At 41.0% G+C, this 21,824-nt stretch overlaps 1 protein-coding gene across 2 annotated transcripts in view; it reads right to left on the reverse strand.

Moving 5' to 3' along the window:
• LOC144780850 (putative N-acetylated-alpha-linked acidic dipeptidase) overlaps positions 1-21,824 on the reverse strand; it is a 375,697-nt gene that overhangs the window by 117,134 nt on the left and 236,739 nt on the right. For both annotated transcript variants that reach the window (XM_078659346.1, XM_078659347.1), the window contains exon 12: positions 21,691-21,758. In XM_078659346.1, coding sequence (XP_078515472.1) covers positions 21,691-21,758 — 68 coding nt within the window. The remainder of the gene's footprint in view (positions 1-21,690; positions 21,759-21,824) is intronic.

A 21,824-nucleotide genomic window follows, 5' to 3' on the forward strand; every position in this document is an offset into this window, starting at 1 on the left:
ATGCCATTCGGAGGCCTTCCTAACCGCATCAGAATCAGGCCCTAGGTGGGTATGCTTTCCTAACCGCATCAGAATCAGGCCCTTAATGTTGAACAGAGAGAAATAGATCAGCAAGTGAGACAACAGATTGACCATGGATTTCTTCATGAAAAGAAAGAATGCACATGTACATCGTTTCAACCTATCCGAATGTATGTGAGTGGTCAAGCTGGAACAGGAAAACAATTCTTAATTAAAGTAATGATCAGTTATTTACAGAAAACAACTGACTCACATTTGTCTTGTGTTGTAACTGCTGCAACTGGGTTGGCAGCACACAACATTAAAGGAATTATATTACATTGTTTACTTATGCTACCTGTGGAGCATGAAAACAAATTGGAATATCACAAGCTATCTGGAGAAGCTTGTTATGAAGTTTCAAGAGTGCTAAAGAAAATGAAACTTCTGATTATTGATGAGGTAAACATGGTCCCAAACTTAATGCTTGCTTTTGTGCATTTAAGAATGCAGCGAATTCTTAAAACAGAGTACGATGTCTTATTTGGAGGAAAACATGTCATAGTTTTTGAAGATCTACTGCAACTTACTCCCGTAAAAGGACAACCAGTATTTAAAACACTTGCGCATGAAGATACCAGAAAGTCTTTAAGTAGTGTTTGAAACGTTAATATTTCTTCATATTTTGAATACAAAATACTCATCACAAATATGCGACAGGCAAATGATGTTGAATATGGAACTATTCTTCAAGATATAATAATTGGAGTATAGACAGAACATGGCAAACACGCTTTGCAAAGTCGATTACTTTCCAATTTGTTTCCAAATGAAAATATAATTCCTGAGAAAATGTATATGAAAATTACAGAAAATAAATCTATAATCTGCTTAATGCCAACACTGCGCGAGTGTTCTATATTCAATGAACAACTTTTGAAGCTAGAAAATAAAGAAATTATAAAAATGGAAGCCATTGATAAAATAGAGCATGAAGGAATCACTATTATTTTGACAGAAAAATAAAAAACAAAATTGGATTCTTTATAAAAATCGATATCTAAAACTGCTGGTTTAGAAAAGAATCTATGTGCATGTATAAACTGTTGGGTAATTTTAAGGCTTAATTTGGATGTAGAAAAAGGTTTAGTTAATGGAGCAATGGGTAAAGTTGCAGATTTTGTTAATTATCAGAATAAAGATGGAATTGAATTTTTAAAAATTAAATTTGATCAGATTGAAGAAGTACAACAAATTGGTCGTTGTTCAGTTAATTCCTTGCTTGTTAAAGGTTTATATGTCCATAGAAAACAATTCAGTTTCCATTTTTCTTGCATATGCAGTGACTATTCATAAATCTCAAGGTTTAAGTGTAGAAAGTGCTTTGGTAAACATTGGAAGTACCATGTTTAAAGAGGGTATGGCATATGTTGCTTTGCCCCGAGTCAGGTTTGTTTTTGATTGATTTTGATGACACAAAAGTTACTGTAGATGCAAACTGTGTAAAAGAGTATAATCGGTTAAGAAGAGCGTGTGCTCCCAATTAAGGTAAATATCCTTTATTTGAAAAGCGTGTGGTAGGTCGAAAAAGAAGGTATGAGAATATTTGTAGTGAAGTTATAGAGAAGGAAAAAACAAGATAATGTTGTGATTGCAAGCAAAAAGAAAAAGGACGCTGTTGAAGAGATTGTTGGTTATCAGTTTGAAAATAGTTCAGGTATCAACTGCTATGCTAATGTAGTGGTCAATGTTGTTTTTTTTCTTGAAAGTCTGCAACAGTAAATTATGGAGAATCGGGAAAAAATATTTTGTTCCTTGTTGCATTCTGTTTATGAAAAATTAAGAACTGATAAAAGTAAAATGCAAAGCGTTTCTGATATTCCTAATCTATTGGATATATGTTCTGGTTCTACACAATTTCCGCAGAATATCCAACAAGATGCTCAGGAATTTCTAATGTATATGCTTACCATATTGGAAAATGAAGGCATACAAATCTTTTAGGCCTTTGTTATAAATGGGAACATCAATGTGAAATTGTATGTTTACATGTAACACCAACATAGACACTGAAAGATTTATATATTTGATATTACCAGACTGTAAATCAGTGTCTTTCAACAAACCAGTTAAAGCACCAAATCAAAACATGGAGTGTAGCCAATGCAAATCAGAAATGTTATCAACATTATTTATAGAAAGATATGGACAATATATAATTGTAATGATGCAACGTTGTAAAGATGATGGAAGAAAATTGGAAACTTTAATAAAACATTTTGTAGCAAGTCAACTATCAATATCAGGAAGAACTTTTGAAGCAGTAGCAATAATTTTCCATGATTGTCCTTCAACAACATCTGGACACTACATTGCCTATTTAAAATGCGATAAAGAAAGCACATATTGTAATGATGCTCAATTGGTTTTTAAACAACGTTTGCCTAGCGAATTACCAAATTCCTACCTAATGTTTTTAAAGCCAATGTTTTAGAAACATAATTCGGCTCTGAGGAATTTATTAATATGTATTAATACGATTACTATTGGACAATTTCAATATAAAGGATTTCAAGAATACTATTTAGCCTAGAGGAAACGTATATATTTGAATTTAGGACTTTTTCTTGCATATTCTGTCAGCATATATTTTTAAAGAACATTAATTACAGTGTATGAAAATTAAAAATAATTGTTCATCGTATTATTATTTGAGTTCTTTCATATTTAAGTAAGACATTTCTCTTAGAAGAAAGCATTTTATATATTTGTAATATATGGTTTGTTACTGAGGATGTAGTTTTTGTGGAATGTTCAGAAAGAGTTGAGTATATTATAAATATGTTAGACGTAGTTTTTTTTTAAACAATATTATTGATTGTTTTTTTTTGCCCACTGTTATCTGATGAGTACGATTGAAATCACTGTTTATAGTGAAATTCAATATATTCTGAGAACAGCAAAAAAATCAAAGAAAATAATCGATAAAATTATGTTGTGCTGTAAAAAATATAATAATATATATTATAACTATATTGTTTCTTTTCTTTCATAGATCCTAATTCGAAAATTCGAAATTTTCTGAAATTTAAATTATAAAAAACAACTGAAAAAATATATAGTGTTTTTTATTTCTATTAGTGTGAAGGTAAGATTAACTAAGTATTACTATGCACAATGGGCTGTGTTTGCACACTGGTGAAGAAAGGGGGGATGGACGGAGTAGATATGTGTGGAAAGATGCTCTGTGGGCGTTTTAAGTTACAGGATATAGTTAACATGAATACTGAGTGTCCCTGGGGGCCAACTAACCCACCAGATATGTGCAGAAAGTGCCAGAGAAGTGCATTGCAGAGAGGTATAAAATGGGACATGGCTTCAGAGCACCTCTCTGCAACGCAGCTGTACGGTGCTCAATAGAGAGACATGGTGGGCTAGTAGGACCCAGGGACTTTCAGGATTAAAAGACACTAAATTCCTCAACTTAAAACACGCCACAGAGTGCGTTTGCACATGTCACATCAGGCCCCATCCCTTCCCTTCACCACTCTATAAACATGTCCTATCACGTTGCCAAAGCCTAAGTACTTTTTATCTTGCTCTCTGTTTGCAGTACTGAAATTACTCTACTTATTAGTCATATAGTTAAGGATTGGCCTAGCCATTAATCCTAGAACAAGTTAATTTCTTTATACACTATGCAGGCAGATCTGCAAGAAGCTACAAAGTATTAATACAGTCTTCCAAACAGCCAGTTTATACCTATGTAGTTTTAGAATCTCCCTGTCATAGGATATCGTGTGACCTGAAAAAAAAGATTTGATTGGTTCATAATATTTCACATTATACCTATTGAAGGACCGCATTCATTTCAATCATTCTTCTTTGAGCATCTCTGGAGAGATAACTCTGTGCTTACCTCCTGTCACTCTCATGCAATTTTTCAAACAATGAACTAGCAATATGTTCTTATTGTAACAGTCTGCCAATACCTAAGCACTTATGGGGCAAATTTAGAAGCATCCTGTGCCAACAATATGTCACTATTTGTAACATAGTGATAGCGCAAGACACTCTTTCATATTTACAAAGAGAGGAAAAGGCACTCTGTGTACCTTTTCTTTTCCATGTAAATACGACCTCATCATACACACCACTTTGCTTTGAAAGGGCGTTCTCTAGGTGTTGCTGTGCGTGTTTGCACAGAACACTCATAGAACAAGACACATTACCAGCTTTATCAGAAATTAGAAATCTGGACATGTGTGTGAATGCTGCACCATCCTCCAATTTGTGTAGCAAGGCACAACAATGAGAATTGCTTTCATTTCTCCTCATTTTTTCTCTTTCTTTATATGCTACATTGCACAGCATACATTGAAGGAGAAAATGCCTTCATTGATTGTTTTTGTGCAGGAAGGTGTGTCTTCCTGCACAAAAACAAACTCCACACAACACAGATATCCTTGCACCAAGGTGCAAGAGTGCCTGTGTCACCGCATTGCTGCAGTTTAAGCAGCAGTGCAGAAGGAATTATAGACTTGCAACATATTTATGTACATATGTTGCATCCCTGTGCTTCGGAAGTACCACAGCCCACTGCAGCTAAAGATCTTACAGTGTCATGCTGCAACACTTACTTATAGTTCTGCACTTAGACATTCACCATACACTACTAATGCATTCTTTCAGTCAATTATGCACAACGCATACATTTAACTAAACTTTCACACACTATCATACAAGTATAGCTCTTTTTTTAACCAGAGAAGTTAGTTCTGAAAATAACTTTTTTTTGTTTTATTTTTTTTTTGTGCTTTTTTGAACAATTTTGTGATTTTATTTTTTTTTTTTAAAGAAAAAAATTGAAGAGGAGGAACAAAACAATCAACTGCAGGAAAAAAAAAGTCTAGCACCGATGATTTTCCTGTTCTCTGCAGATAATGTCTACAGACTGCTCTCCATTACACAATAATCTATTGCACTTAATGCAGTGCACCTTCAGTTGAGCTAACTGTGGACGTATGTCCAGATGTTGTGGCGATGATGATGTGCCAGAGGTGCTTGCAACTGCAGATGGAGGGTTTTCACTGAGTCTTCTGCGCTCCTCATGAGCCAGATTCCCTGGGTGCAGCGTGCAGTGCCACAGGAGTATTTTTTGGTAGGATCTCCTCTAGAAAGCACCCTCCTACAAATCCTGCAGGTCACTTTAGTTGCATGAACTTTTTTTTCGCCCTTCTGGGAATTAATTTTTTTTCCAGACAACAGAAGTGTATCTTTGTGGACGTACAGGCTCAGGAAGAAATTCTTGAGCTGAAGAGTTGTCTGACTCTGATCATGGCTGCTGTCCTGAAGCCATCTTGAGAAGTTTTGAGAAAATTGCACAAAGGAATCCAATCAAAAAGGGTTCTTCTCAGTTGAGAGTTGTTCCTCCAAAGAAGGTCTAACAAGAATGATTGCATTGGGTGGGGTCCTTCAATAGGAAGTGTTATGAACCAATCAAATCTCTTTTTTTCAGGTCACATGGGGTCCGCGCACCGTGCGCACAGGCAGCACGCACCCAACGCAACGTTGCAAAATCGCATTTAAAAGTGATATAGGTTTATTAAAAGTAAAAGTATATTATTTTTATGATTAGCTTAGATAATGTCTTGCCCTAATATCTATTTTAAATACATATATATATCTTTTTAGACATAAAACATTTTCACGGGAGTCGCGCACCCACCGTGTCGAACACGTATATGACGTCACGTGGAAGCACGCAAGCGTCTTGTAAAGTAATACATATATGTCACGTATGCGCTTGGAGTCGGGTACCCGTCGCATAGCGATCACACACAAAAATACGCACCCATCGCTCACCCTACACGGATCTTACACAACAATCCTAAAATGGCAGCTAGGTTCTGCGCAGTGATCGAGAAAGGTACGCTTTGAATGCGCGACTCCAAATAAAATTTAAAAAATAAAGTAAATGGTATAAATATATTTAAAACATTTATAAAATAGAAAAAACATAGATTCAATATTTTAAAAAACATTTTATTCCATTTATATTAAAAATATATAATGTAATTAAAAAATAAAATATGTAAAAATAAATAGTTACAAAAAAATGTAGAAAATCAGTATCAAAAAAGTAAATATAAAATGTATTATATTTAAAAATTGTCATTTAAAAAACCTTTGAAATTCACTGAAAAAATCATAGGTTTCAGACTTTCTTATAGTTAGGAATTAGCATTTAAAAAACCTTTGAAATTCACTGAAAAAACCATAGGTTTCAGACATCTTATAGTTAGGAATTAGCATTTAAAATACCTTAGAAATTCACTGGAAAAACCATAGGTTTCAAGGGTGTTATAGTTAGCTGGACATTTCACTCATACAAAACCATTGAAATTCCTCCGTTATAGTTAGTTGTACTAACTATAACTTGCTCGATCACAATCCACTGCTGATAATGTCACATATCACATCATTCATGACATGGTGAGTGACAACACTGATGACAACACTGATGACATCTCAAATGACATCACTGATGGCATCATCCACGTGACAATCCGATACACCTCATCATACACTGGTGTAACCTTTCAACACTCATTATAAAATATGGAGTACCATATTAGAAACCATTGACACACCAATACAAGTTTCTAAAAACCCACTCAGTGATTTGTAGATCTACACACACATCTAAACACTTACCTATTAATTCACTCATACATGCTGACAAAGATCAATAGAACACTATTAAATATACACATACACCTACATCGACATTACACACCAGCACACACCCTTTTCACTTATGTAGTCATCCTACTCACTTATGCAAACAATTGATCATACTTACATTTAGTCAGCTACACACTTATACAAACACCACTTTATTTATTCATATAGATAGTAACTCATACTTAGTGTGTTATAAAATTACTATTACAAGTATACAGTTTTCCATACAGTCACTCATACAATCTCTGAGTCTTATGTATACTTATTTATATACAACAACTGTCAGATACACTGCCTTTTATAGTTCTACTTTGTTGGACATGTATCATTGAGAAATATATTTACTCATCACCACGCCCATAAAGAGATTCACTCACCCAAACATGCAGTCTTAACCTCATATACCTACTGAATCAACTATTTACACATCTTTGGACAGTCACACACCTCCCACCCAACCACACACATCCACTCTCCGATACAAATACTCACTTAACAAATTAATAACTAATATAGACTCTCACTTAGACAGTAACCAACTTATGCAGTAGTTTACACAACAAGAGACAGAGTGATACAGATATTCACACAGTTTAATCACTATCCCATATATTTAGTAAGACACTTTAAATTAATCACTTAGACAGTCAATCACAGTGCCAGTAAATAATAATCCTGTATTTGTAAAGCGCACAGCTACCCGTTGTAGGTTTCCCGGCCCTGGGGGCCGTTAGGAAGAATAAGCAAGCTATTGCCCAGAGTCACATGGTGCTGGGCAGACCTCTGCCGCCAGTGCCGGGGATCGAACCGTGACCCCCAGCATCCGGCGTCAGTCGCCGTGGCCGCTGCGCCGCACCTCTTCCACGACATCCAGACACTTATAAATCCACTCAGTCTTCAATGCAGATTGCTATATATATAATACTTATTTAAATATTGAACAAAATCACATTCACTGGATGATGTCATTAGTGATGTCATCAGTGATGTCATTTGAGATGTCATCAGTGATGCCATCAGTGATGTCACTGACCATGTCATGAATGATGTAATATGTGACATCATTAGCAGTGGATTGCGGGGGCACGGGTAATAGTTAGTACAACTAACTATAACAAAGGAATTTCAATGGTTTCGTACGAGTGAAATGTCCAGCTAACTATAACACCCCTGAAAGCTTTGTTTTTTTCAGTGAATTTATATATATATGAATCACCTAGCCTGACTAGTGTAGTTCCAATTGTGCCCTGTCATGCAGGACCTAGGCTGTTTACGGATAACATATAGCATGGCTCTGGTGGCAGACTGACTCTGTACACCCCTGCTGCATATGTTAGCCTATAGGTGAAAGGTTTAGTCTATAAAAGGCTGCAGTCCTTATAAGGCATGATGTGCTTATAAGACATTCTGTCCTTATTTGGAGTTATGTCCTTATAGGGCTCATTCATATGAAACAACAGGAGCTGATGTAGGGAAAGTGTACGGTGTTCCTTGGAACTATATTAGGGTACCGATATGAAATATAACATCTGTTCTTACTGGAGCTGAAAATAGCTAATTAATATGAACGAGGTGGTTTTGTGTGTTCCATGTAGAGGTAACACGAAGTCCCTATATCATTCCATCTCCCATTTACGATCCCGTTCTCCTTTCCCTTTCGTGTGATCAGTTGAATGGTCCTGTACCTGTCCATCATCTTCTTTGGTGAAGAATGTGGACTGAGAGAACATTGTGAATGTATGAATGTGTGACTGTGTGACGGCTCCTTGACTGGCAAATGCTATGCACCGCCCCTATCTGAAGCTGAACACCGGATGTCTATAGATCTGATGGGATGCAGGGTAGCCCCCTGAATGAAGGTGTGAATGCAGCCGCGGCCGGTAGTAGAAGTACAGGCCGGGCGGTGACATGGGGAGGGGGAGGGGCAGGGTGGGGGGTAGTAATGTGTGGATTACAGAGTTCAACAGGTAAGTAAACATATACATAAATAAAACCAATTTTGTTGCGTGCACTGCATCACCAAATGCGATGCAGTGCGCGCAACAACATTTGCTTTATTTATTTATATGTTTACTCACCTGTTAAACTCCGTAATTCATACATTACTACCCCCCATCCTGCCCCTCCCCCTCCCCACCTCACCTCCCGGCCGGTACTCCCACTACCGGCCGCGGCTGGATGAATGTTCAGTAGCAAAGGTCAAAACCTTGGCGTGGTGCTACTGCTCACAAGTTTACCCATGAACTTGTGCTAATTTGACCAATTTTGGATGAAAGTGGATCGTGCATTGGCTTTGATGTCTTTGTCTTTCTGTTCTGTGTTTTTCTTCTAACTGCTTTCTTGTCCTTTCTCCCATGTTGCCTTTCTCACTTTTGCTTTCTAAATCTCACTTCATTCTCTTCATACATTCTTTTATTCCTTCATTGTTCAATTCATCCATGGGTTTTGTCTTCTCATTTGTTTTGTCTTATATTTTATTTTTTCATACAGTATAGGCTTCCAACTTTCCTCATTGCTTTTTTCCTATTTTGTATCTTGGACTGTCTCTTGTCCAGAATATTTTCTTTCCTTATTCTTACTGTATCCTTTCTCTTATTCCAACTTCCACACTTTCTCTTTATTTCCTTGTTCTTCTAAATGTTCTATTAATTTTATCCTTTCTAACATTTTATTTGTTTTCATATTGTTCCTATCAACACTCTTTACTTCATTACTTTCTGGCATCAATACTTCACGTCTTCGTTTTTTTCTGAACGTTCTCACTTTATTCCCTGCTGTTTTGTTTCTCATCTTCTCACTCTGACATTCTTTTTATTTCTTGGTTGATTATTTTCAGTGCAGTTCCCCATTTGTTTTATTTTAGGTTTTTCTTTTTACAAATGGGACGATGATATTTTAATTTGTTAGGGGATGACTTTTGAATCCCCAATAGAATGGGGCACCTAGAAGATGTGATAGCAATGTTAGATGTTGCCACTACCTTGTGAGCAGTGACCCTGTCCTGGCACCATTGAGCTGTATATTATATCTGTTCTGCATCTTACCAGAGTAGCTGTTTGAGTTACATGAATCAAGAAGACGAAACTGGACAAAAGGACCTACTTAAGACCTTGTGTTCAACAGAAGTAGAAAGACACTGAAAGATGCTAAGATCAAAAATACATTTTTGAAAGCCCTGCACCTGTCCTTAGAGGGGACAATATCTGAGAGGAGCTTCTCGGCACTGCAAGAACTGTGAGGTATAAAGAGGAGTGGACAGTAAACCTTTGAGCTATTCTGAGTCTGCAGTGAAGGTGGCCACTTACACTTTTTTATTGTATAGCCTGCTTTGATTTTTGGACCATGTGTCGAGTCTTATTGCTGTAATAAGAAATGTGTACCAAATAATGTGTTGGAAACTCTGTAAAGCAAGTCAGAGTTAGGCCCTAATACAGTAACAAGGAAAAAAGCACTGGTAAAGCCAATCGGCCTGACACTGGCTGGCAGTCTTTTGATTTTGCCAATTCTTATTTTGTTTTCTTATTTTTGTTTTAAAGTAGGGAGTGTTTTTTCTTACTCTCACCACCTTTCTTACTTCTGTTTTTTTGGCTTCCACCTTGCTTCAAACCTGGTTTGTTTGTGTTTGCTTTCAGAGAGGACATGGTCTGGCAGTTCAACTGGTTGGTTGCCATGAGGGAATCATCCTTTACCACGCAACCATTACAACGCGTAATGGTTACATTGTAGTTTTAAAAACACAAGTCATTACGTCGACTTGCACTGGAGGGCGCTCTAGACTAAGGAATAGTGTGAATTACTATTCTAAAACCTTCCTTACTGAACGTTGACTGGAGTTGGAATAGTAATTTACACTATTCCTAAGTCCAGCGCCCTCCAACGTAAGTCGATGTAACAACTTGCATTGTCAAAACCACGATGTAATATACCGGGTTGTGATGGTATGCGTGGTATCATCATACATCCTCCCATGAGGAGCAGGGTCAGGACTGATTTGCCAAAGGCAAGGTCCAAACCGAGGTGGCATGGTGAGCAAAATAACCATTAATGGGGATGCTACCCGCGTGAGTGCCAGTGGTTAGATTACTTTCAAGCATTCCTCCCATCACCTTTTGAGAGAACTTTACATGGACCAATTGTACAAAGCCTATATTTTCAATTCTAGAAACCCACATAGCCATAAGTTGAATGTTGCTTCAGTATATTCATAATGATTTTAATATTTGGAGGGGACTGAGGAAATCCTTTTGGTATTTGTTTTATCGCTCAACAACTGCAATCCTGACTTACAGATCGCACTTGAATGCAGAAATAAAAAGACAATTGTATGAGAAAAAGTATTTTAGGATCAGACCAAAAACAAAGAGTTTCAGTACTGTCTTATGCAAACCTGCCAAGTAAAACTCAATCGCAATATGGGAGCTTTCATTCTAGGGCGGTGAGAGATAACATGTCCTTGATTAATCATGTCATGAGTCACGTCTTGGATTGAGATTCCTGTGTGATAAAGTGTGGTTTCTGTATTGTAGAAGTATTATGTGGTCTTGCCGGGGTGCCTCACACTGTAATACTGATGAGATATGCAAAGATGGAACCCGGGTACTCTCTCAGTAGACCTTCTCTCGGTATACTCTTTAAGTTTACCTTCTATCAGTCCTGGTGGAGTGACAAAGAGCATACAGGCTACTTGGAGGAACAATTGTGAATCTTTTCAAATCAGAAACATGGACATAAGTAATTTAGACACATTGAGAGGATTCCAACACCATTTTAGAAAAATTGCTTTGATTTTTATATATTTTTAGATACAAAAATTAAATCAATACATACAGTATGACCAGAGCTATCAGTTTTCAAGCAATAAATAAATCAATACTTTAAAGGGTGAGTTCAATGGAACCCACTCGGAGTTAAGGTCTCTGAAGGTCTAAGGTCAGTTCATAACAGCTAGCACAATTTTACCTCTTTAAAGTGAATGAGGTGCAGAGGTGCAGTTTCAGCTGCCAAACGGAGCTGTAAATCAGAATTGCGGTGTTGAAATAGTTACTTTAGCAAAATGGTACTTGCATGGGTGAGTTGAGCAAAACCCTTTAGAATTAAAGCAAGGAGCTGGTGCTGGACCAATCTACCTCGCTCAGGGGCTCGGTGTAGCGGTGCCCTTGGCTACCTGTGGTGCTGAACAGGATCTGTGGGCGGAAGAACTGGCAGGTGTGCCAAGAAAGGGTAAAAACTAATGCAGGATCTTTATGATGGAGCCACAGGAGTGGTTGGTTCTTTGAGCAGATATATCTCTGCTTTCTAAGCATTCAATCAAGCAGGTTGTCATTGAACTAAAAACCAACAAGCCTTGGTATCTTCAAGCACTCTGGTTAGAGAAATCTTTATCCGGAGGACCAGGGGAATGGTGTAGAAAGCTAAGCCTCTTTGAGGGTTGGGACAACAGTTCCCAGAAGCCACAAGGACTTGGAGCAGCCATGTCAGGTGGCTTGGGGTGCAAGACTTTAAGGTTGCGGACTTTGCAGTTTGTGGCTGCCAACTGCAGGGGACTAGATCCTCTAAACCAAGGAAGTTCTTGTGCTGTCTGGGGTTTGTAGAGGGTTTCACATTCCTTTGTTAACTATACTCTTGCTATGACCGAGTTGAAATCCAGCGAGTACAGGGCGGCTACCACAGGTGCACCTCTCTTTGTGGCGTCCTGCTATGTTGTGTAACGGGTCTCTTGGTATCATGATGAACCTGAGGTTTTGGTGTCTGGGGCGCCCCTTAAATCCTAGAATTGAGGAATGTTAGTGGGTGTGAGGCCTAATAGCCAATTGGAATCATGTCCTGTGGCTAATCTGCCTCAGTAGTAACAACATCCTAATGTTGTATGTCACTAAAGTTAGTCAGAACCTGTTTCAGCCTAAATTCAAGATTTCCAGAACAATCCTCAGCGGTTCACCTCAGCTGCCAGCCCATGGAGGTGGGGTCAGCCTTGTGGAGGTGCATGCCTCCTACATGGTGAATTTCCCGTCTGCCCCTGAAATACAGTGCTTGGGGCAGGGGAAGGGTTTGTCCTCGTGCTGGGGACTGTTAGATTGACCACTGTCATGAATGAAGCCTGTGAGGCTCACTGCATTAAGGGTTCAATTCACTAATTATCATGTGTGGGTGGAGGTGTCACCTCCGGCTCACACAGGTCCATTGTCTCTGACCTCTGGGAGCAACACAAACTTCCAAGCATGAGGTCAGACTTATGTGTGTGCAGCAAGGCTTCGAAAAAGTCAGCCAAGACATGGGAACACGGGTTAAATTAGGTGGGCACTTTGTGAAGTATCACAAAAGTAGACGCTGGTTACACCTCAACACCATCAGTGTGTCAAGGATTAAAAAAGTACACACTTGAAAGAAATCAGCTGGGCCATCATGGAGCTGGACATAGAGGTAATGTCCCAATGCCAGTCCATGTTATCCGATGGGACACCAATCACTTGCGGTGGAATTACGTTTAGAACACTACCACATGGCACTATTTTAATACTGATAAATATGATGTTGAGCTACACCAAGATATATGTATATTACATTTCAACTTTGTAGACACACTATTGTGAAACCTTAAACGAGGGATAAAGTTCACTGCACAAATCTAATTATTGTTATTGTCCGGTAAACGACAAAGCTATCAAACTAGAAAAAACGGTTGCGACCTTACTGGGGTTTCGACATGTTCATATGGGTGCTGTTTATTATATATGCAGAACCACTTCCTTGATTAGGTCAGAGGAGCACTGACACTGCGAGGTCACTGCATGCCAGAATTCCTGCTCAGCTGTTTTCTGTTTTCCGACACGTCCACAAGATGGACAGCTTGATGGCACTTACTCTGGGGGAAAGGGAAAGTTAGACCACCGAGCAGGGATTTTGCACATCACCCACCCTAGGCAAGATTAGGTTACGGAGCACTATGTAGGAGCACTGTTTTAGCACAATGGTGGACTTGTTCTTCTTTTTAACTATTCTCGTAATGGTAATTACATTATTCTGTTTCCTTTCATTGATCATTACAGCACACATCTTATACTCAAGAACCGTAATCCTGTAATGTATAGTGAAACTGCAGCTTGTGTATTACTTTGGGTATACATGAGAGTCCAAACAAATAGCTCTAGATTTGCTACCATGATTCCTTGGGAAATCTGGTTGGTCATTTCCTGAGGTTGCACAATCTATCTCCTACCTGGTTAGGTTTGGGGTACCAATAGTACTCTGTGGGCTGGCAGGATTACAGCCAGCATATCCTGGGGGTGTGCATAGAATCAATATGCCCCCAGGGGGCTAGAATAATTAGCCCCCGGGATTTTTGCACAAATCCAGGGTGCAAAAAATGTGTATATTGTGGTAGGGGGACCCCCAGGGCCGGCTCCTGCAGTGTCTTGGTGTGCCCACCCCCGGGACACTGCTGTTTGCTATGGCAGCGCGGGAGCCGAGGCTCCCACCCTATCATAGCAAACTTAGTTTGGATTTTGAAAGAGAGAGCAGGGAGACCTGCTCTCTCTTTCAAAATGCCGGGACGCAGGGAGCCGGCTGGGACCGTGGGGGAATTGGGGCTCCCTCCTGGTCCCCAACATTGTATATAGGTCCTGGGGGATGGGGTCCCTGGGGAGAATAGAAATTAGTGATAGATGCTAACTTTTTTTTAACGGTCAAATTAGGAGTTGCGCTCCTAGCGCGGTGCCCAGCGCGGCCCCCTGGTGGGCACGCGTTGGGTGCACGACTCCTAACACGGGACGCTGTTAACTTTACTTACCTGCCGTGAGGGGAACGGCTGCTTCTTCCCGTCGCTCTACTAGTGCGAGGGCAACGCCGTGAGGGGAGCGGCCGGTGAGCCCTCGCTGCAACCCTGACTACAGCCACCCGGGGCCCCAGGAACTACACCTCCCAGGTGCCCCAGCGGCGGAATCACGTCCCTGACGCCACCTCTGCGCCCAGAGGCGCCACAAAAGAGAGGAGCGCCGAGCGCTCTGTGGGACGCTGTTAACTTTACTTACCTGTCGTGAGGGGAACGGCTGCTTCTTCCTGTCGCTCTACCAGCGTGAGGGCAACGCCGTGAGGGGAACGGCCGGTGCGCCCACGCTGCAACCCTGACTACAGCCACCGGGGGCCCCAGGAACTACACCTCCCAGGTGCCCCAGCGGCGGAATCACGTCCCTGACGCCACCTCTGCGCCCGGAGGCGCCACAAAAGAGAGGAGCGCCGAGCGCTCTGTGGGAAGCTGTTAACTTTACTTACCTGCCGTGAGGGGAACGGCTGCTTCTTCCCGTCGCTCTACCAGCGCGAGGGCAACGCCGTGAGGGGAACGGCCGGTGCGCCCACGCTGCAACCCTGACTACAGCCACCGGGGGCCCCAGGAACTACACCTCCCAGGTGCCCCAGCGGCGGAATCACGTCCCTGACGCCACCTCTGCGCCCGGAGGCGCCACAAAAGAGAGGAGCGCCGAGCGCTCTGTGGGACGCTGTTAACTTTACTTACCTGCCGTGAGGGGAACGGCTGCTTCTTCCCGTCGCTCTACCAGCGCGAGGGCAACGCCGTGAGGGGAACGGCCGGTGCGCCCACGCTGCAACCCTGACTACAGCCACCGGGGGCCCCAGGAACTACACCTCCCAGGTGCCCCAGTGGCGGAATCACGTCCCTGACGCCACCTCTGCGCCCGGAGGCGCCACAAAAGAGAGGAAAGCCTCTTGCCCCGCGAGTCGCGCTCGGGAGCGCCCGGGGCAAAGCCCGGGCAAAGGGCGGGCCCTCTGTGGCCCTCAGAGGCTTAAAGAGACTGGACTGGGCCAGGGACTCTACACTATTTTAATCGGACCTTCATTGTGCTGCGAACACGTGAGACTTTATTTCATATATTTCTGATATTTCTTATGAGTGAGTAGTGGTTATTAGTGTGTAACCTGTGTGCCAATACTGTTTAAAATGTCAAAATCCAGAACGGATAAAGTTGCAGTGGGTTCCGCTTCCTTGGATAGCTATTTGGTTAAGAAAGTAAACCAGATAAATAATGAAAGACGTGCCTCTTTAGGGAGGGGGACTGTCATAGTGGACCTACCAGATTTATCTCCCACTAGCATGACCCTAGACGCTGAGGCAAACACGAGTGGTGCTACTATAGTAGAAGCACCATTGCCCAATACAGTGAATGTTAAGGTCCATTCAGTTCAACACACCCTGTTAAGCCAAATGAGGCCCAGCCTGAAAGTAGGCCGATGAGAACCTGTAGGACAGCCCTCCAAAAGGAGGGGGGGAAGCACAATAATACTAAAGCTAAAAAAAGGATGGTAAGGTACCATATAGCCCTGCCATAACCCCTTTTGTATTTACAGGAAATAATGGCAATGGTTCTAATCTGAACTCGGATCAGTTTGCTTCTCTCATTAAAAATCTAGAAGCGATACTAACAGCGAAGATAGAGGAGCTAATTAAACTATTATCCATTAAGATTGAAACTCTGGATACGGAAGTGGCGAGGTTGGGTGGTTTGTTATCTACACATCAGATTGCACCAATTAATGGTAATGTACAATCCGGTGGAAAAAGGAAGGAAGTTGGGAAAGCTAATGATCAGCTGAACAAGGGGAAGGGGAATATTGTTGCAACCGCTGCCACTGGGACTGAAACACCTAATCCATCGGCTGCCCTTGCGGCAACTGTTCCGCGGACACAACCTAATTTAGCCCCTCAAAGTAGCAGAGCCCTTAGATCCCCCAGGTATAATCGGTACCTAAATTTACCACCGGATTGTGCTCCGTTTGTGGCAGTATTGACCAATGTCCCACCTTGTGGTACCCATCCCGCCTCTCCTTATGATGAATCCCACGCCTCATTGAAAAATAAGGTAGTGGCGTGGCTTAACCAAAACTGTGGCTTTCCCACTTCATACTCAGAGCAGATAATGGCAGTAAGGCGTGTAAATTGGGTGGGTCCCTCCAAAAAGATAGGCCCTGGGGATTGCATAGTTATAAACTTTAAACATCCACAGCATGTGGCAACTGTCTTTTTGAGAGCTTCCTCATTAGTTTATAATGAGAATAGTGTATGCGTGCGCCCATTGGGATATTTCTACGCACATTTGTGCAAACCCACACCCCAACAAAGTCTAATCAGGCGGGTGTTTGAACCACATACACCACATACACCAGACCAGGACTTGCAATTTATATACAACATCACGAACCCCCATGGTGTTGGTGGTTTGAACGAAACCTATAATAGGACTAATAGTGCTGGTCGCTATCAACATGGGTCTAACGTTAACACGCAAAACAGGTACGAAGTGTTATCCGGTCTTGAACTGTGTGGTTGACGGGAGGCACCTGTGGTTCAGGGCACTGTGGCTACAGGTGAATCTGTAAACATAGAAAACCCTCAGGTTATAGCGTCTGGATGCCATGTTGTCTCTTGGAACATTGCAGGACTAGCTGCTAAAATGTCTGATGAAAACTGGGTGACCTATATAAAACAATTTATGATCATCTGCCTACAAGAAACATGGGTGGTGGGGTGTGATCTTTTTTTGGAAGGGTACAAGGCCTTCTATGTGCCAGCATTACCATCAATAAGGGGCAGGCCTAAGGGGGGACTTGTAATCTTTGTGTCTATTTTAATATCATGTGAAGTTCGAAGAATTGAATCACAGCATACAGGTGTGATGGGTTTAGTTTTATCCGGAGGTAACTGCCGTGTTGGCATGGTGAATTTTTATAATGCTAACCATGATAGTGTAGGCATGAATCAAATTTTAATATTAAATTCTTTTGTTTCAAGCTTTCTGAAAGACTTGGGCCATAACCTCATGATTATGGGGGATTTTAATGTGCACCCTTGTGGAGATCCGCTGAAGAAATGCTTATCAGAATTATATTGTGAACGCATGGGTGGTCTCCATATGGAACATACCAAGGAGGGGGAATTATGTAATGATTTGATGAATAATTTTGATCTTTCGCTGGCCATGACACTCAGGGACCCACTACAATGTTTTGATATCCCCACTTTCAAAGGGCATGGCAAGGGTACTTTTATAGATCACATACTTGTCTCCCTGACGATGCAAACTTTCTTAGAGTCATTCCACATTGTCTCAAGCGAATTTAGTGACCATAATCCTCTAACAATCTGTCTAAAAGGTTCCTGGGTAAAAAAGGGAAATAAGAATAACAGCCTAGGTAGGCTAGGAACAACAGATGGGAGGAGGCGGCTTAAATGGTCAATGGTCTCTGCGGACATTCTCTATAAAAACATTGCTGAAAGGTGTGCGGAGGATATCAAAGACTGTACTATTGAGGGGGGTGACCCTAGGCAGGTCCTAGCTGCTTATCAAAACGTATCGGAGAAGGTGTCAGAATTATTATCTGTCCCCAATAAGAACCAGGCGAAAGTAGGCCCGAGGTGGTTCAGCCACGACTGCACTAAAGCTGCACGCAAACTTAGGTTTGCTTTGTCAGCTTCCCGAGGAATCGGGAGGATGTAAAATTGTGCAGAAAGGAATATAAGGTTATCATTGCTTCTCATAAGGAGTTTTTAAGAAGAGAGGCCTGGGATGAAATACTTGACCCCTCCACCCTGAATTGCAGCACCAAGTTCTGGGCACTGGTCAAAAAACCTTTTCTGGTAGATGATCCAGGTGACGGTCTTGACTGCTGCATATCCAGGGAGGAGTGGGAATGTCATTTCAAAAACCTGTATTATACAGTGGATCCTGTAACCATTGACGTTGCCTCCTCTGAGAGGGGAGGCAATATCAAATTTGATAAAAGGGAGGTTCTGGATGCCATAGAGGGTCTTACAGCAAATAAAGCCCCTGGACCAGACGGAATCCCACCGGATCTTTACAAATCCGATCCAGACTTTTGGGCACCGATTCTGGTAGCTGTATTTAATGCTGCTGCCATAGTGGGCTGTCCAACGTCTTGGGGATTGTCAACTATTGTCCCTGTTTTTAAGAAGGGAGATAGGGGAAGTGCTCTCTGCTATCACCCAATATCACTAATCGATTCTATGGTTAAGATTATGGGGAGAATCTTACTGCAGCGCCTAACAAGTTGGTCCACCGATAACAATATCATGTCAAATTCCGAATACGGCTTCTGTGAAGGCCATTCTACTATAACACAGTGCCTTAACCTGTCCCTCATATTGAATAAATATACTGTTGTACAGAAGGGAGCAGTACACCTTGCCTTCATGGATCTGTCATCGGCCTTTGACTGTGTTAACAGGGGAAGGCTGTGGCAGGCCATGAAGGAGAAAGGTGTTGACAGGGGGATTGTGGACTTTTTAGTGGATTTGCTTAGTGACACCAGTGCCAATGTGAGGTTCTCATCCAATGGGGAAACCACGGGGAACTTTAGTAATAATAAGGGAGTACGTCAGGGCTGTATTCTGGCCCCATTTCTTTTTAATTTTTATATTAATGACTTAGATGCTGTACTTCAGGAGGTAAAATCAGATTGTCCTAGAGTCGGCAGGAGGGGTATTCCTTTGCTTTTATACGCAGATGATGCGGTTTTAATTTCAAGAACAGAAAAGGGTCTCCAGGCACTCCTGAATGCTTTTAATAATTTCATGACGGATAAGGACCTTAAGGTCAATAATTCTAAATCCTATATAATGAATGTTGGCCGTCAATCAAAAAAGAAGTTCATTTTTAAATTAGAAGATGTCCTGATCCCTATCACCCATACATTTTCATATCTCGGTGTTTTATTTGACACAAAGCTAAGCTGGGCCCCACATGTGGCAAGAAAGAAGTGGGAAATGACTAGAGTAAACGCCTCCATTTTTAACTTTGCCACTAAATTGGGGAAAAAGCCAAATGCTGCCATGTTGAAACTATACAACACCAAATCAATAGCTACTGCAGTTTATGGCAGTGAGATATGGGGCCATGCCAGTGCCGATCAGCTACAGATAACTGAAAACAATTTCTTAAAACGACTGCTTTGTGTCCCAGCTAGTACATCGAACTTAGCGGTACATGAAGAGTTGGGAAGCCAGTATTTATCCGACATCATGGGATTAAGACCACTGATATGTTGGGTAAAACTATGGTTAAATCATGATATTCCGTTAACCCACCAGATAGTTAAAGATCTTGTTTCGCATGATAATGCAATGTGTGTACCCTGGCTCAAATACTTGAAGTCTCAATTTCTGAAGCTTGGACGCTTGAACTTGTTCGAAAACCCGAGTGAGATAGTAAAGGGTGATGTGGCAGCAATTAAGAGGGCTTTTATATGGATAAAAGGGCCCAAAGAGAAGAAGTTGAGCTCCGGAAACCTAATGTTAGGAAATATGTCATGTTAAGAACGTGTGACACTATGGAACTATACCTAACATGCTTCTTTTCTTCTCATGAAAAATTTCTGTTGACACGGTTCAGGTTTAACATCTTTCATCACCTTTTAAACAGACCAAAGTTGGACATTTTTAAGAAAATTGTAGCTCCCTGTGGCTGCGACGGGAAGTCTCCACAGGATATGCTGCATTTTATATTTTTATGTAGATTTTATAAATACCCCCGTAGACGCTATCTTGTCACCCTTTTAAAGAAATTAAATTTTAATCAAATAAGACCTGCACTCATGTATTTACAGCTTTTGCACAGCGACAGTGTCCTCCAGGTGATAGAATTTTAAAAGTAACTGTGAGAATAAGAAAGTGTTTAGATGAGTGACTATGTATCCCTGAAGGTTGATGCACTAATGCACCTTGTTGCACTTTGCACTTTGGTACTACCTGCACTTTGACTGTGATCTTGATTTTGCCTACTTACTCATTTAAGAAAAATGTTATGATTTATGAAATATGTATTATGTCTCGATGTTACGGTGATTTTAATTATGCAATGTCTATTTATTTTTGTGCTTTTATGGATTGAAATATATCCGAAATAAAGTCATATTGAATTGAATTGAATTGAATTGAATTGACTCCTAACAAGTTGGGTGTGCGACTCCAAGCAAAAAAAGTAATATTTTTCAGATATAAATCAACCTTGGGTGGCTCTAAAAAGAACTCAGAAGGTGTCTGTATGTGAAATGACAGTTTGACAACTAAGATTTTTCTCAAATGGTGGATAAGATGCAGTTTTGAAAAAAGAAAAGAAATGATTGGCTGTTTGAGAACATTCTAGACTGAAAGTAGGGTGCATGTTTCTGTTTTTTAAAAGCATGTTTCTTATTGGTTAAGAAAATCTGTTTGAAAGGAACATTACATAAGGTAAGGTGATATTTTGAAAAGTCAAGCACCCTTGTGTGCTGAACTTGTGACCTGTGTGCTCAGTTGAGTGTTCCATTTATCACACCAAGATCAATTCAATCTTAAACCCACAAGTTGTCGACTTGTCACACCAAGACCAGCTCTTTCTTAATGCCAAGACCTGTGCGTTCATCAGATCAGGACCAGTCCTTTCTATGTTCCAACACCTGTGTGCTCTTCACACCAAGACCATTTGTTCCTGCATGCCTTAAACAGCGCCAGTTGCCGCAAAAGTGACAAAGAAAGAAAGAATAGATGCCATCTGCCTCTACTACAACTCTCGTGACACAAACATATCGACTGCTAGACACCTGCATCTTCACCTATGAAGTGAAATGGTTTGGTGGCACCACTGTTACTTATCATTTGCAGCTCATCATAGTCCTGCCGTCATGCCTCTGTGTTACCAGTCAGCAAATACAAGTCAGCAACTACAAAGATGTGTGGAACAAGGGACAGTCCTCCAGGATTTTCTCTATCTCTAGATATGTTAAAGAGCTTTTAGGTAAAATCTTGCTTCATTTTGATCTATTAACCATTTTGCTGATTTCCTGGCACCAAGGGGGACATGCTGTGTGTGACAAATTCACAAATAAAAACAAATTTGAGAAGAGAAGCTGGAAACTTGAATCCTCTGTCCTCAGACTCACCTTCTTTGCCGCCTCATACAGAAGAGAATTCAGAAGAGGGGTCGCCGTCGCCCTGAAGGTGGCATTCCCTGAGAAGAAGACAAATTTACACTCAGAGACGGTGAGTAAAGTGCATCCTTCCCTCCCTTAAGCGC

This window comes from Lissotriton helveticus, chromosome 9, assembly GCF_964261635.1.
Source record: "Lissotriton helveticus chromosome 9, aLisHel1.1, whole genome shotgun sequence".
Lineage (NCBI taxonomy): Eukaryota > Metazoa > Chordata > Amphibia > Caudata > Salamandridae > Lissotriton > Lissotriton helveticus.